General features: G+C 38.6%; 1 protein-coding gene across 7 annotated transcripts in view; it reads left to right on the top strand.

Annotated features, from left to right (window-relative positions):
* The window catches only part of GULP1 (GULP PTB domain containing engulfment adaptor 1), a 150036-nt gene extending 132499 nt beyond the window's left edge, over positions 1-17537 (top strand). For 3 of the 7 annotated variants that reach the window (XM_039554730.1, XM_039554728.1, XM_039554733.1), the window contains 4 exons: positions 581-719; positions 7313-7407; positions 9648-9658; positions 15432-17537. In XM_039554730.1, the coding sequence (XP_039410664.1) occupies positions 581-719; positions 7313-7407; positions 9648-9658; positions 15432-15453 (267 nt within the window). In that variant the 3' untranslated portion in view covers positions 15454-17537. The remainder of the gene's footprint in view (positions 1-580; positions 720-7312; positions 7408-9647; positions 9659-15431) is intronic. The other 4 variants (XM_039554729.1, XM_039554727.1, XM_039554732.1 and 1 more) reach the window with 2 other exon arrangements.
* Positions 17538-17747: the final 210 nt, after the last annotated feature.

The raw sequence follows: 17747 nt of genomic DNA, 5'->3' as shown, positions 1-17747 counted from the left end.
CTTTTGAATGAAATCTCTTCAGTTTCACATTCAAGGACAACAGGTTTATTTTGGATATTAATATTCAGTGTCTAATCACATGTCTAGGCTATTACTTATGGAAAAATACATTTAAAGCTTTGATCTTACCAGTTTCTCTAGGCTGCCAAATAAGAGATTATGTAAAGAAGAATTAGTAAACAAAAAATATTGGGATTGTATCTTTAACTTGGTTCTGTGCTCTCCAGAGCAGAGCACATTGTTCTTGCCATATTACGTCAAACTGGGTTTCGTGAAGATGTCTTTGCTCGTGTGTTTGCAAGAGAGAACTGCTTGTCACAGCTTTGTCAGGTGTAACTGTGATACATTTTCAACTGAAAATGGAAAAATTACGATGCTGCTTTTGTGCTGGGGAGTGTCAGCATGAGTCAGTCTGTACTGCAAATGCCATTTGCTTGGTGTCAGGAGCTGGGGTTTGCATGCTGATGGTTGTTTTAAACTATTTTTTCAAAATGTGGCTCTTATCTGCATGCTGAAGAATTCAGTATTGTGATCTTTTTCATGTGAAACCTTGCCCTAATATTTATTGTCCTTATTGTAGGCAGGCAGTGTGACACCTAAATCACCCTCCACTGACATCTTTGATATGGTTCCCTTTTCTCCCATATCCCCTCAGTCATCAACACCTACTCGCAATGGTACACAGCCTCCTCCAGTACCCAGTAGATCTACAGAGATCAGTAAGTTCTGTAACAACTGACCTACTTTTTGCTTACATTACTTTTTATTAATAAAGCATTTTTAAAGTTTTACGTACGTTTTGCATGCAAAGCCAAATACAGTTTTTGTGAATCGCATTCAGTAATGCCGTTTCATCTTTATACCATCTTCCCAAAGTCCTTGATGTTGCTGCCAGGTTGCATTATAAAACTAGCTGTGAAACTATGACATATACACTTGGAAGGGGTTGGGTTGGGGATTTTAACTTGGCTTTTCTTTTACAGTCTCTTTTCTGTACTTCAAGGAATACTTTTATTTCGTGTTAGTTCTTTCCTTGTCAAGCCACAAGCCACAGTTCTAGCACCTAGAGCCTGCATTTCTGGGGAAGGCAGCAGGTGGAGTAAGTATGGTGATGGTGATGCACAAGGGAGAGCCAAAGAAACCCTCAAGAAGGAGACTGTCTTGGAATGCTGTTTTCAATTCTACTTTTCATATCATGCACAGCTTTGGGTTTTTTAGTTACAGTTGATGAACCTCTCCAGATCTGTCAACCGCTCCTAAAAGGTCTTCAAAAGGTTATTAACAACAGCAATTTCATTTTGCAAAGGCTTGAAAGCACCTAGGGTAAGGTTCTTGACTTCACTGGAAATATTTTAGGAGTCCAGAAAGTCTTTTTAAAAGCTTTGGGAATCCCTTGAGGGAGAGGAGAATGGAGCATGCACAAGTGATGTTAGAGATTGTAGAAATACTGGTCTGTGTTTGTATCTTCTGTTCCTGATGCCTGTTTTAGAGTGCATAAGGATCATTGATGTTACTGCCCGCCACCATATGGAACACATTTGAGGAGATCATGCCCTGTTTTGGGGCATGCTTCTAGGATGCAGAATTTTCAACTGTGAATGGGAGCTGTGCACAAAAACAAAAAGGCATTTTATAACTTTGGTCAGTGAATGTCTTCCCAAGCCCATATCTGATACACTGTTTGGTTCCATTTCTCAGAATGTCTGTCACCTTCTAAAGAGAAAGTAGATATTGAGGCTCTTAATTCAGTAAAGACCCCTGCTCTTTTAAAAGAGAATATTTTAAAATAATTAATGAATTTCTGTGGGATTCTCAAGAGGTATACTAACAGAAGTTGACTTCTATCAAGTATAGTTAATATTAACTATTTTCATATAGTTTAAAAGAATATTAGAATATTCTAATAGAATATTAGAATAGAACTGCTCTATTTGAGAGCATTTTATGGCTTTATAATAAATAATTGAAAGGCACCTGCTTCTCTGAAACTACAGACAATGCCATAAAATAAATCTAAATGTGCATATCTAATTTCAAGAATGGCAACTTAACTTGAATTGAACTACAGGTCAAGATTTTATTTTTTTACTTATTGTTCTACCTCAGATCCATTGAAATTGTGGCTAGCAATCTTGGAGTCAGCACTCAATCCTGAGGGATCTTGGAAATTCCAGTTATAAAAGATTTGCAATTGTTTAGGCAGTGGGTTTTGTAATATAAAGGAAAAGTTGCTTATTAACAGTGATATGTATTGTTTAAAGTAGTTGCTTCTTCTGCACTTCATTGATTTGCATTCAGTCGAGATGATGTAGTTCAGAGATGCCACTTCAGGGAGAGATTACAGAGCCCATCATGGTCTTTATGCTTTTCATCTCTACTCTTTCAGTCTGTGTCATGGTACTTTCTATGTTGAAAATTACTGTCTCCATCAGCTATTAACGCTTCTTGGCATATTTCAGAGTGTCTTTGAAACAGGAGAGAAATATTTTCTAATCAAACAAGGATTTTACTGTCCCAGATTAGAAAGTTCAGCTCCCATAAGAGCCTTGTTCAGGCTGTGCAATATCCCATCACTATAACAATGTGCAATAATGCATTGCTTTGTGGTGTCACTGCTGCCAGCACCAGCAAGCTGGCATTTCTTTCTCCAGTACAAGTCAGAGGGCTGGCAATCAAGAGGAGCCAAAGTTTGGAGTCTCCATTTTCTGAGATCATCTTTTCCTGTTCCTCTCTCTACTTTCTTTGTCACTGCACTCAAGCAGGGTTGTTTTGATGAAATTACATGGTGATTTTGTGGGATTTTATAATTTTGGAACTTCCACCTTTATCACATTCAGTAGTAAAGAAGGAGAAAGGTAAGAGTGTGTCATCAGTTTGCTAGTGTCACTTCATTTATTCCTTTTGCCTAAGTGGGGCTCATCTGCCTGTTACCCAGGGAGGGCACTCATGCTGCTCAAGGAAAATGTGGTTTTAAAAGCCAAAGCTCATCTTACTCATCCTCTGGCCAGTTTGACAAATCAGCCAAAAATAACAGTGCCCAGGAAAGGCATGGACACTTGAAGGAATCCTGTAACAATACCAAGCACTTTCCATTCCTCCAAGGCCGAGAGTTCCATAGGCAATTACTGGCACCAGGATGACAGTTCCACTTCCCATAAAGAGAAATGCCCAGAGTTAGAATTTTGCTTATCAGTTCTTCGTTTGGTATTTTCCCAGAAAAAAATACTGTGGGGTTATAAGTGGTACCTCTGGCTTTGCTGAGCTCACAGCATATAGTTTAAGGCACCCAGCCTTTTAATACTAGAGGGGAGCAACAGTGACCTTTTTTTTTTGGAAATAGAGCTATTTCCAAGGCATTTAAGCTTTAAAAAAATGAACTAATTCCTGAGATTTTGAGTTCATATTCAGCAGTGTTCCAACAGGGATACTCAGTAAATATCTGCTCACCACTGGCTGTATCAGTGATAGCAAATAGATGGGGTTTACCTATTTAAAAGAGAAAATGGCATAATTTTTGTACAGGAGGTTTGGACAGATGCATGATTGGACAAATGCATGCTAACTCTTTAGGTAATAATTGCAAAATAGTGAAATGCAACCAAAAATGCTGGAGACCATGCTGCTTCTTCCTCATGAGGTAAGGGATTGTAAATGTTCTTGTAAGTTATCTGAATGGGCAGAATTAATTTATTAATTTTATTTAATTAAAGGAGGAATTGACTTATGTGTTTCTTGTTGTCACAGATATGAGATTTCATATCTCAGAAAAGAACTGGAGAGGATTATTCCCTTTTGAGTTGCTCAATATTTACTTCACACAAATGCATCATGGACAAGGTTCCAACTGGCAGATGGAGAAATCTGCTCCAAGATGCTCTTTTTCTGCAGATATTTAAGGGTATTTTGTCAGAATAATGGATGCAATAATTTCAAAAGAAAAAAATATGGAGTAGCCTGCAGCTAAAGGAAAGGCTTTCTGGATTACCCTGTCTCAGTTTATTCCAAGTATTTCTTTGTGTGATTTCAGTGTGATTAATTTTTGTCATCACAGCTGCTCCAGTCCATCTGGGGAAAGCATATATCAGCATAGCTGTGTGCCTGGATGATGGCTAAGGTAGAGATTGGGGTGTCAGCTGCAGCACAAAAGCCAAATATTTATATTTTTGCTTTAGTAATTGCTAATATTGAATTTATCATAGAGTGCAGGTTGCTATTCTCCAGTATTATGTGTTCTCCTGAATGTCAGATAAGTCCCAGAATTTATCGCTTGTTCATGTTATCCTGTGGTTTGAGCTGAGGATCTAAAACATCAACATTTCATGGCTTTTGAATTTGTGGGTCAATTTTGCAAGCTGTGAATTTATTTTCATCCAGAAAGGAATGAGAAAGGGAAAGGAAATTATTTGTACCATTTGAAAGGATCATTTTCAAAATCTTCCTGATTGCTGTTTATTGGAGAAAGAAATGCCTGCCTATGCTGCAGTAATTTTGAGCAGTGTGCCAGGCAAAATATTCTTGCTATAGCTAATTTTCATGCAAATACTCTGGCCTGAAATAAAAAGTTACCAGTTTATCCCATCTGTGCTAAAAAGGAGCCTCTCCTCCATCATGAGTGGAGTGAGCACTGGCAGATAAGCTTATGGATATGCCATGCAATAGTGCAGCTCTGCAGGGATGAAATCTTCGTATTTCTCCATTTTACACAGGTTCTTCAGCTTTTGTTCCTAAGACAAATACTGGCATTGCTACTGAAAATATTCCACTTTATCCCTCCCTGACTCTCAGCAGTGCAGTCTCTCTTACAACACACAAACTTTAAATGCAGAAAAGGAGTTGTTCTGTGGTCTCGTTCAGCTGGAATGGATAGCAAGTTATGATAGAGATAGCTCCCCAAGTAATAGCTTTCCACAGAAACCCAGCTAGGTAATACTTCTTTATTTTCAATTTGATTCTGTGCAGGGTTTATTAGGTTCTGTCCCTTGGAATAAGTCACACTCTGGTTGATTTTAAATTCTGCCTTGTATACAGTATAAATTCAGAAATCTTCCACATTAAAGAGTGACATTAAAAGAGCTAAAACTTCTGCTATTCTGCTAATGAGCTCAAAAGTGCTTTCATTAATAAAAGCCTAATAATAAGGCATGAGTGAGATAATATCCATAATAGTGTACAAAATACTTGCTTTTTAAAACAGTCTTAAGTCATAATTCAGTATGAATAAATGCAGGAGTCTCGTCCTTCACTGTTTTTTCCTAAATACATTCATAGAATGTTTGCTAAGCCTTGGTGTTGGAACTGCCTGCTTTCAATTGTCTGACCACAGAGAAGACTGTCAGCTCCTTTTAAAGGTAAAGAGAAAGAAAATGGACCTACATAATGAACAAATAGACTGTGAGGGTTATAAAGTAGAATCACTTTTTTGCCCAGTAGCGGTTAGATTGCAAGTCAGAGTTGCTACACATCTGAAGGTTATTTGCTAGGAGCATTAGAGCATTTCAGGACACCAGTTATACTGGAGCAGACCCATTTTGGCTGTGAAAAAGGCAAAGGATGAGGGACAACCTAATTTTTACATTGGATTATCCGAGTTAAAGTCTCTTTTGCACACAGGTGGTCTGCCTTTGCCAGGAAAGACTGGATTTCTTCTTGGCTCAAGAGGACTCTTGGAATAAGGCTCTCTGATCTGGGCCATCTCCTGGTCCCATGTGACAGTTCAGAGCTGTGTAGCCACAGTTTTTGAAATATGTAATCAATCAAGTTCCTGCTCAAGTTTCTGTACTTTATGATGGGAATTTCTGTGCTTTATTGTGGGAGCAAATGATGATAGCTGCCAACTATCTAAAATGCCTGGTGTGCAGCTTGATAACACCTAACTGGTAAGGGCAAAGCCCTGACAGACTGATAAGCACAATACATGTTGAAGAGCCTAGAGAACACAGGTCTAAAATTCTGCCTCTGAGGATGCCAAAATAAAGCCATCTGTGCAGCTGTAGGTGTGTGCTGCACCACTGATAACAGGGGTTTGGGTCAAGCAGCTAATTGTCACCGAAACCTTGGGTGTTAAGGGTGGGTGAATCTTGTGCTTAACTGTCCAATCACTTCAGAGTTACTATTGCCCCCCTTTCTTGTCATGCTCTAAAACTAAAATTGTTTTGAGGTAGGTAGAATTCTTGTCAGGTTTCTTGCTAGGCAGCCACGAAAGTTAGGAGAGAGGATATCTCCTAATGGTTCCAGTTTTCTCTCCACCAGTGACAAGGCTGTAGCAGCTTGTAAATTCTGCAATCAGTTGGGTTGGGTTAGCAAAATTATTTTTGCAACTGCTTTAGTTTAATCCAACGTGAGATAGGAAAAAGTGTACAGGACCTTTACATGTAGGGAAAAAAAATCTAAGAAGGAGGAAAAACCACCCAAAACCTGAAAAACCAAAAAATTTTTGAGCAGTCAGATATGAAGAACTATACTGGTCTAATAAGAAAAAAGAATCCAGTTGTATTGGAGGTGTTTATTCTTGCCCAGACAAAAAAAAGAAACGCCCTTCTCCCTCTGACCACTAGAATGCAAACTGCAGTTAAGAAAAAGTGACAAACGTCTGGTATTGAAAGAGGGAAGTTTGCAATTGTTCTATTTATGCACCCAAATTTAGTGGAATTTTAGCATAAGTGACAATTCCTGATCCTGCTGTGGTTTTGGGGTTTTTTTTTTTATTTTTTCTTTCTTGATGTGATCTTATCCGAGATTTTAAAACTCTGACAATTTTTAGTTTTAGTTACTGCCAGCTGTAATTGGATCAAACAAAGGCCTTGCCTTGCCTGAGTAAGAGTAGTTGCTTGTCTCACAAAGACATCCTTAACCTGAGGAGTGGCAGATGGGGGACACAAAGGTTAGTTGGTTGGTAATTTGTTGTTGACATAATGTAGAGATGGAATTTGGCAACTCATGTCCAGTTGTTTCCTGTTCATTTTTGAAACTCCTTACACACACAGACTCCAGAGCACATGTCAGTAGATGATGCCCTCTTCAAATGGCAACAACTTCCCATCGGACCTCTAGAAGGAACAAGCATTAAAGGAAGCTAAAGAGAGGCTTCAACAGAAGTTTGGTGGTGTTCTTGGAAAAATATTTGTGTATTAAAGTTTGGAAAACTGCCCGAGACCTAGCTTTCAAATGGGGATGTTAAAAGTTGTGGTTAATGAGTGGTGTATCTGATGGTGCTGTTACTCAGCTCAGAAGGAGATGTAAGGTGGCTTTTTCAGAGCACTGTAGTCGTAACCCATACCTGTTCTCTCAGTGACTCACTTTTCTGTTGTTCCAGAGAGAGACCTTTTTGGAGCAGAACCTTTTGACCCTTTTAGCTGTGGAGCAGGAGATTTCCCTCCAGACATTCAGTCCAAACTAGATGAGATGCAGGTAACTACTGATTTACGTGGTTTTTGATGGCTGCGTGCCTATTCTTGAAGTACATACTTACCATACTCTGACAATGTGTTCCACAACGCGCACACTAATGCATTGGAAAACCCCTATTGCTGACCATTCCTTTTAAGCAAGTTTATCTCCTGGTCTTTGAGCTGGAGTTTGGATTTGCCTCAAGAGCCCTACCTGGTACTGATACCTTTTCCTGGTCTTAAAATCAAGAATCAAACATGGTTAGAAGGAAAAAAGGGATTTTGCCTTTGTATTTATTTTAAGGATCCTTAGGTGCACCACATCCAGTTCGAATGCACCTCCATGCACACTGCAAAATGCACACCCCCAAAAGATCTGGTATAACATTATAGGTTTTACTAATTAGCATATCTATCAAAGATTCCCCACTGAGAGGCTCGAATGAGCCCCCCTCCCCAAGGAGCCTTCCCCTGGATGGTTCTATCTTAGTTTACAGAATGTGTTCTGGAGAGCACCTTGGGGTCTGGGGCACACTGATCCCTAACTACGAAGCTTCTAAAATGTTTAGTCTCTCAGCTTGACAAACAAGTCCAAGAATGTAGGCAAAAAGCACTAAGAATACAGAAGTTATAAAAGGTATAAAAGGGGTATAAAAGGAAAGGCAAAAAAATCATCATGGCATCAGTACCAGTAGAGTCAGCTACACTAATGTGGGGTTTCTCAGCAGAGTAACCAAGGTGGTTTGGGAACCATTCCCTGGGAAGGGACTGAGAGAGCTGAAGAAGAGATCTGAGCCAAGAACCCTCCATATCTCCTGATCTTTCTCCTTCTCAGCTGCAGCAATCTCCACCATCCCAGTGCACCCTTCTCTTTCCCTCAGTGCCATCACTTTGCTTTCTCAGAACATTGGGCAGACTTACTTGCTTACAGGGCCATGGCAATTATCTGCTGCCTTTAAAAACAGTTGTATGGCACTCTGGGGCAATTAAACTTTTGAGAACTGATTCAAGAATTCTGAACTGATGTGTTTTTATCAGAAAATGTTTGTTGATTCTGAAACACTCAACAGTATCCATTCAGTTATTGACCCAATTGTGAAACAATTCTAGGAGAAAGTCCTCAAATTTTGGAACAAATGATGCTCTGCAGTCAGACTTTCAAAACTTCTAGTTCCTTGCCAGCTTGCTTATCTCTATTCTTTTTTAAGCAGCCTGCCAGCAGAAGAAAAGGCTGAAAATAATGGAAACTTGAATTTCTAGGATCCTGGCTCCTCAGTAGAAAGCATTCCCAGGGTTTCCAGCCCTCTTGTCTCTTCGGAGCCCACAAAGTCCAAGAGCATTTGCTCTCTGGCTCCTTCTGTTCCTCTCTCTGGCCTAGAGAATAGCAAAAGCTCTTTAAAATGGCTTAAACAAGATTTAAATACCATTTACTTTGCCTGAGTACATCTTCTCTTCCATGTCAGTTTAGGATGGTTCCACTGACAATCTCTACTCCATATGAAGTAAGAAATTTAGCTTCTTGGTCCCCCATATAATTTCAAAGAGCAGCTAAAAGCCAAAACAGGCTTCTTTGCCATTCCAACAACATGCTTATGTTTTGTGAATGCTATAATGTTGTTACCAAACTCTTGAACACAAACCCCAAATCTTACAGCACCTCACATTGATATATTACCAACATTTCCATTGTTTTAGGGAAAAATAAATTGTAGTAACTGTGGTTACCACTAATAATGGTATGTCAATATTTAAATGTCACATATTAAGGGTTCCTATTACAGGTAATGTCAATATTTGGAATTGTTAGCCTATAACACGACAGAGTGCTGCCACCTCATAAAACATCTGGGAATGGAGTAGTAAAAATCTTTATCAAAGATGTTTGAAGTCATGAAATGAAAATCTCCCATCATTGTTTGTACTCTCTTGATCTACAAAAAGGAGACAACCAACCAGTAACAAAACCTCCAAGCATTAGGGAGTTGCTGTGTCCTGTTGCAAAGAAAGGCACTCCCCCCTAGCATATCAACTGTTCACTGAAAACTAATTAGTGGGCCTTTATGTAGGCACAACACTTGTCACGTATGATCCAACTGAGAACAAGTGTAAAGCTGAAAGGGTATGAAAAACCCCCATATTCTAACTTGAGCCAAAGCAAAGACTGTGTGCAGTTACTTCACTGTGTTGTTGGTGCAAAATACAGATTGAAACATGTTTTTCCTAATGTCTCTTTTATCTTCTTGTGCTTTCCTGGGTGCACAGCGTCAGCGATGGTTGGTATATCATATTTTAATCATGGTATTTAAAGCATTTACAATTGAAATGTGCATGTGTTTGTCTTGTGTTTCTATTTTTATATAAATACGTGTTTATAGTATATGTGTTTATACATAAAAACTTTTAAGATTTATGTTTTATATATAGAACTCTGAGTCAGGGCCATTTTCATTTTTAGGGGCCTACGATCTCTAAGTTAGGGACAGCTGATAGTAGTTTTCTTCAGTCTGTCTTGGCAGGTGCTAATACTAAGCCTTTGTTTTCACTGCTATGTTTTCACTTTGTTTTCCATGTGCACTTGTGAAACCTGCAGTTGACATTACTAGGTTGTCACTAGTGAAATGGTTTAAGCAAAACCTTTGGTACATGATTGTGTTAGCTCAATCACATTTGTGAGCAAGTTTTTATTTGTACATGATGAGTTAAACCTTTCAACAAGCAGAAGAAACTGTGCTAGACTCAACAGTTGTTAGACACAACCTATGAGGAAGGTGAGAGCACTGAATTTTCAATATGCTCTGGAAATCCAACATTAAGAAACATGGAAGAGAAATGTGGGCCTCTCTTCTGCTCTGAAATGCAAAGTGAAGGAGTCTTGTCGTTTTTGCATTATGGAAGTACAGCCTGAGTTACAGTAATTACATATTCCATTAAATCTGTAAAGGTAGGTTTTATACGGACACCCATAAAATAGTTCCAGGAGTAAACTTCCTCCAAGAGGGTACTGAATACAGCTCACTGTGCAGTGAGGATGGCAAGCAAAGATGTGACAGCCTGACTGGAGCGGCCCACTTCAGACTCTCTTACGCTGTTTCTTGTGTGGAACATGAGATGCCTCAGCACACACACCCCGTATGCAGCAAAGCTGTCCTGATCTAGCCATGTGCTGGAGGGGATTTGTGAACAAAGTGGGAGAGAAGAGCACAGCACAGAAGAGGCACTGGAGAATAAATGCTTGAGTGTGGGTGCTTTGCCTTTGCATCCCATATTCTGAACTTAACGAGATCAGATAAAGTTCCCTGGCCTCTAGGGGAACACTTATTTTTAAACTTCACTGAGGATCCAAATTTCACACTTAAGCAGTCTATTCCATTTCTCAGTCCAATCGCTGTTGATCTTTTTGGAGAGCTTAAAACTCAAACATGTGCCGAGATGTGACTTTTACAGCTCAGGCCTCTCTCTGATGACTGTCCAACCTCCTGTTTCCCTGCACCCTTATGCTGAAACATATTTTCATCTTTATTTTGACTGTATCCAGACATTAATAAAATGAATGTCTATTTTCCCAGAAATCTTGCAGTGAGGAGAAGTTTCCCTGGATCATGTCATACCAGCAGCAGCTGCTATAATTTATTAAAATCTCAAGGCAGTTAATACCAGAAAGCTTCCAGGAGCTGCAAGCCATTCTCCCTGCATGCCCTGAAGCAGTCAGTAGGCTTGACGTCTTTCCATCTGAAATAAGTTATGCTCAGCCCTCTAAATAATCTTCTCAGAGATATGTAAATTTGTCATTGCTTTGCTGGGTTTGTGCTGACTTAAGCTCATTGAGTGAAGTCACTGTGAAGTGATAAGTGAGTTGACTTCTGAGCCATAAGGTTGACTTTGGCAAATTTATCTCCTGATAAAGTGGTAGTTCTTTGTCTTGTAGTGCTTACTGGTTTAAACCCGAATTATTTTATCCTCGACACCAAGAAAAGGCTGGTTTTGGAAGAGGGATTGTTTTTGAGCTGTTTCTAGTGAAAACAAGCTCTGCTCCTCTCTATAAGGTATCAATCACATCCCTTAGTACAATACTGTTACTTAGCAGGGTAACTAAACTGCTCAGTCCTTGTTAAAATGCCTTTAAAGTAAAAAAAGCTACTTGAGGAGGACATGAACACAGAAAAAACAAGTCACAATATAGGTGCACCCTTTATAGCCCTTCTTCCTCCCTCTCCTGGCCAGAACCATGGGGTGGCCTTTTTCTGCATTCCCTGAAAATCAGCAAATCAGAGAGATTTTTTTGACTGCATGAGGAGTTTCTGTTTCCTGAACCTTTAGTGTACAGGAAGCCATAGCACACATGGGTTTTAATGAACAGGCAGAGTTATGCTAAGAACACACATTATTAGAAGCTGAAGTGTCTGAATTTCAGACAAGGCAAAATATTTTAAGTGTTGTGTATTAAAATTAGCAATGCATGATATATGTATATATAGAGAGAGAGCACATAATGTTTAGCAAGAAGCTGACTCCCTATGTCATTAAAAAAAATTATCTAACACATTAGTCAAGTTTATTAGAAAAAAAATCATAATTTGTAATCTCAGTTGTTGCAACTGATTTCATTACTATTACAGCTGTGGATGCTGACAGTTAAAAGCTGGCATGTGCTGTTCTGTTATAATCAGAGAACAGCTTCCCCTGGGAGCAGAGTGCTGGAGAGCCCTGTGCAGCTCAGGTGTAGATATGAAGTCCTAAAAGCACATGTGGCACTCAGTGTTCTGCACTGCTGGGAGAACTGCAGCATGGAACTACTGCTCTGTTACCTGCATCAGCAACAGCTCTACTCTGCATGTAAAGGAGAATCTACTCCTAAAGCCTTCCCATGGCTTGCTGGACTGCAGCTGATTGGATTCTATTTTTAAATTATATTTTTGCCCAAGTATAGTTTTGGAGATTCCAAAAATTAACTAAGCATTTGGAGTTATGGTGCAGAACCTGAGGGATTAGGAATAGCGATGGCTGTGGGAGATTTGAAGTCTGTGCTTTCCTCATCTTTGGAAATTTGATTGCAATCACTTTGACAGGGAGTCTGCTGGGTGAGGATACTCTGATTATTTGTTTTCCTGTTTGAGGGTTGCAATTAATTTTTTAGGAATATTGGTTAAAACTATGCAGCTTTCCTTCATTTATACTCCTACACACTTCTTGTCCTCCACTTAGATATTCAAGAGGGAAAAATCTGGATTTTACATTCCTTTAATGAAAGGAATGCCCAGCTAGCCATCTGGATTGCTTTGATGTCTTCTCTGTGCTGTTGGGCTTCTTGACCTTGTGGTCGTCATGGAAGTTTGAGCCTGCTTGTACCTGCAGAATCTGACATTGATGGTCATGGGTTTGGTGTGGCTTAGAAGTGACCATGGAAATGCCATGTCCCTGTTACAGACAGGAATGTGCAAGAGCCACAGTTCTCAGGAACGCAACTGGTAACAGCCCCTGGCAACCACATCACTGATTTCTGCTAGGACAGGAGTTCATTTTGGTAATAAAGTTTAAAAACTTTTTCAATAATTATGATCCATAAAGAGCAGCAATCTCTTAATGGATTAGCATTGATCACATTGCAAATATGTGGGAATGTAATTGTTTTAAATGCAAAATATCACAGCTTGAGAAGGACTAAATGGGTGTGGGGAGAAGTGGCTGGAGTGAAGCTGCAGAAGGAAAGGTCAAGGAGGCCACGGCTCTTCAAGAAAATGGAAATAGTTCTAAGTTAAGTCATAGCAAACACATGTAAAGTGCTAAGTGACAAAGTATCAGTTTGTGTGGAAAAAACTTGACATGCTCAGCATAAGAGCAGTGAGATGTGTGCTTCCAAAATGCATCATCTGATTTGCTCTTTGCCTGCTGGAAAAAGGGCATCGGAAGTGAAGCTGCTTAAGACACCAGCAAACTTAAATGTGTAGGATAAAAATAAGACCATGCAGGACAGGAATGGGATGGATGTTCAGTGAAGGCTCTGGCTGGCTCAGGATGAAGGTCACTGTCCTTGTCACACCAGCTGCTGTTGTTCTGCTATTGGAGCTCATCAAGCATCCTCAGGTTGAAGCACCAACAACAATCCCTTACTGTTGTATCTCTTTACAAGCTTAAAACTGGAAACAGCCTTCAGATACTTGAAAAGGTTAGCATCCTAGGCATGCTGTAACTGCAGGGTTAAAAATGTAACAGTCTGTAGGGCTAATTCTCTGAATTCTCCTTCTGGGTAAGCAGCCCTCCTTTGACTGCAGTTACATCAATTAATAGTAGCCTTTGGGTAAATGAACACTGTTTATAACAGGATGTGTTTCACTTGGAATTTCAGCTACTGTTTGCTTGAAATACTTTCTGCATTGAATGTTCTTCCTATTAATCCTTTGGAAAATACGGAGTTAAAAAAAAATAAAGGAAAAATCTTAAATGTATTAGTGAGCCTTGGCAGCACTGTGTCACCCAGGTAGAGCAAACTGGGTAGCATAGTTGGGGAGTGTTTACACCACAGTGCTGCTACTGGCTCAGCATCTCATGGCATGGATCTGCCTTTAAGAAAATGCAACTTTTACTTGGAAATTCACAGACCATTTAGTAACTATTGCCAGGAGGTTTGTTCTGTTTCTCCACATTACTCTCCTGATAGCAGTAGCTGGCAGCATTATTAGATATTCGTACACTTTTCAAATTTTAGCCCGTGATTTGAATTTGTTTGAAATTAAGCTGGTTTGACGTTGGATTTACCTTCTAAACCCAAAAGGTGTGGTCTTGAGGTACTGCTGTGCATATGAGGGAAAGACTTGAGTTTGTGCCTAATCTCCATACAGATTGTTTTACAAAAAGATTTATTTTGTTTACAAGATATTTTCTTGGTGAAAGGACCTGTTACTAATTTCATAGCACACAATCAGCATTCTCTCACTGAACTGAGCACTGCAACATCTGCCAGTGGAGTTGATGTTCTCAAGGCATTTCTAGTCAGAGCCCTGTTTCCAATTGCTTAAACTTTCAAAGTCTGAAATTTTCTTGACTCCCAGGTGACTTTTGAGGGTCAAGCCACAATTATTCAGCTTCTTTTAATGCAAAAAGAGAAATGAAAATAAGAGTGTTTTTCCTGTATTAAAAGTGCAATTATTACTTTAGGATTGGTGCAAACTAAGTACCTTTAGCAAGCCAAGCCTGTATAAAAGCATACAAAAAAAAGTACTTGTAGAATGAATTTCTTCTCCACGGAGGAGCTGGTAGCATCCAGCTTATAACCTTTTTTGTGTTTCTACTAATAACATAAATAAAACTCAGGTAACAACAAGTAAACTCAGGTATTTAGGTCTGAACTTTTAAAGCAACTCACAGCACTTGCTAAATACCACTGTATTTTGTTTTACTGAGTTACATGCCTTTAAAATGCACAGTTTTCTCATTTGCAGTAGGTCAAGTATGATTTTAATTGCCATTTTGGTGAAGCTCAGATGGCAGTGGGCAGTAAAGCCCTGTTAGTTTAACTGCACTGGAAGCAATTCAGAACAGCCCCCTGAGGTGGGGTAGTCCTGCACTTTTTGTTGGGCTGCTCTTGAGGCACCACAGAACGTAGGGGACACCTGGTATCAGCAACAATGTCCATGTCTTACCTGTATTTTTCAATAGAAATATAGTAAACTCTGTGCTCATGTAGCCCTAATCTTTCCTGCTTATAAATCCTCTTGAATTTTACTCAGGAACAGCATGGTGCACATCAAACTTGTTTGGATTTCTGTTGACCTATGTACACGAATATTCAATGTTGTTATTCTATAGTATTTTCTTAACTTCATGTACATATTGTAGCTATGCTGTTGTATGGCAAATGTCTTTTATAAATTAACCACTGAGACTTATTAAAAAGTGGCTGACCAAATAATGTGTTTGTGAATTCAGGCTGAAGTACTATGTCAGTTTGTCTGCCTGAAGATATGCTTGAATTTAAGTGCTTTTAAAAAGAGACCGTAATCCTCCAGAACTCACTTGGCTTTTTCCTAATGATGTCTTGTTTCATTGCAGGAGGGGTTCAAAATGGGATTAACTCTTGAAGGCACAGTATTTTGTCTTGACCCACTAGACAGCAGGTGCTGATGCCAAGAAAGTCAATGTGAAATTCCTCCGCAGTGGGTTTTTTATTTTTGAACACGTACTCACAGATACTATCCATGTGCCAAAAGTTGCTTTTTTCAACATGTAAACTCTTGTGAGGCTTGCTTCTGTAAAAATCCAACTTAGTTCACTCTTTCCCTGTACAAATGTAAAAAGTTGTATTTGTTTATTAATTATGAATTAAATTACGCTGTTGTGTTTCTTTCTCTCACATTTTGGCCCAAGTTTACTATGCTTTATGACTATTAGCTTGGAGAAGTTCTTCAGAAAGGTCACATATACCTCCCTCCCTCTCTCTCTCTCTCTCTCCCTCCCTCTCTCTCTCTCTCTGCAAATGTGCAGGCATGATTTTTACATAATACTTTATACTTTACCTGGCAGCATTTTTAAATTATGCTTCTAAAGCATTATTTAATATTCAAGCAGTAAAATTATTAATATCTACTACAAAAAAATTCAATTTGCAGAGAAAAAAACCATAAAATACTAACCATTACTCTATGCTTCAAAAGTAAATCTCGATGCAGTGTGACTGATTTCCATTACTGTGTGTGGTTACTATGCTGTACATACGTTGTCATTGGTTTATACAGTCCAGATTTTACATCCTTCATTCATGTTTTAGAAACTAACAAGTTATTAGTCTGCTGATAAGTGCTTAATGAGCCTAGAACTGCTAAATTGCAGAATGGACAAATTAACTGCCCTTTATTTTGCTATTTTATAGCTGAAGTGTAAAGTACGTACCTTGGAATCCATTACATGCTAGCCATAACTTAAAAGGAAGATTATGGTCTTGCATTCACTTAGGAACTTATGAAATTTTGTCTATAAGCAGGCACTGGGCTCAGTTCTGGAATTACTTTCAACACCTGAGTGTTTACAGCCAGGCTCAGTTGAGTATTATTTTTTTACTCTCTGTTTTAGCGTTCCATGTCTTTAATTTTGAGGCTTTCTGCAAAGAATGCACTATGAGTTAATAAGTCCTTTGTACCCACTGGTTGTTCTTGTTACAGAAATACCTGCACATCAAAATTCTCAGCTGCTGGTGAGATGAATGCTGACATGTCTATGCATACTCTTCATTAATCTTTCTCATAAGCAATAAGATACCCTCTTAAACCTATCTCAGAAAATTATTATCATTAGTTCAATTCAAAAGCTTTCAAACCTCTAGTATTTTCCCCAAAAAACATACAAATATGGAAAAACCCCCCAAATTTTCGGGTTTTTTCTTTTTTACTTTTTTTTTTTTAATAAGAGGATTTTTTGGCATCACTTACGGTTTTGTCCTTAACCATCACAGTTTACACCAAAAACACATTTTTCAAATTTGTTATCACATGTGTATCTTTATGCCTTGTTCAACAAAGTACTTGTGCATGTACCTTTGGAGTGCACTAAAAGAATGGGGTTATTCCTTTGCTGGGTTTGACACATCCTCAGGTACCTTGCTGAATCAGGGCCTTAACATCCTACATTGCATTAGTCTTCCTCTCTCTTGTATTTTGGTCATCATTCATATAGAGTATTATAGAGAAATATATATATAAAAATATATTAAATCACTAACAAATAGAATAGTATATGTTTCATAAAGAAAAGTCTTTATAATTTTGTTTGTCATATAGTATTTTTGAATTTGTATAATGAGGATGTTTAGTAGCCATAGGAATGGCCTTTTTTAACAAATAGAATTTGTATTTTTATTGTACTTTAAAAAGCTTTACATAATAAGCATCTATTTAGTGGTCATTTATTATCAATGGTAACACTAAGATAATATTTGCACATTTTAAGAAACCTTTTTCGTTACTGATTTTTATGATAGTTGACTGCAAATGGCATGGTTAAATCTTACATACTTGGTCAATACATACAAAAATACTTAAATCTACACAACAGTGCATTTTTAATTTTTATGTGATCCAATTGGAAACTGTATTTCTATGTAATCTCAAATGTCTGTTTAATTTTGCCTAAAATAAATGTTTTTAAATAAATTGCATCCTAGAACACAGTGCTCATTCACTGAAATGCCCAGTTGGAAGGGAGGGTGGGGAGGTGCTTAAATGTTGGGCTGGACCTGCTGCAAAGGAGGGTTTAGTGCTGCAATGGGTCAAAAGTCACCTTTGGAAGGGATCTGATCTCAGACAGGGTAGAGTGATTCCAATCACTTCTATTACTGAGTTTGGACTAATCTGCAATCAGCAGAGAAAAATCCTG

The sequence above is a fragment of the Corvus cornix genome, chromosome 7 (assembly GCF_000738735.6).
Source record: "Corvus cornix cornix isolate S_Up_H32 chromosome 7, ASM73873v5, whole genome shotgun sequence".
Classification (NCBI taxonomy): domain Eukaryota; kingdom Metazoa; phylum Chordata; class Aves; order Passeriformes; family Corvidae; genus Corvus; species Corvus cornix.
This window is presented reverse-complemented; position numbering and strand designations above follow the sequence as displayed.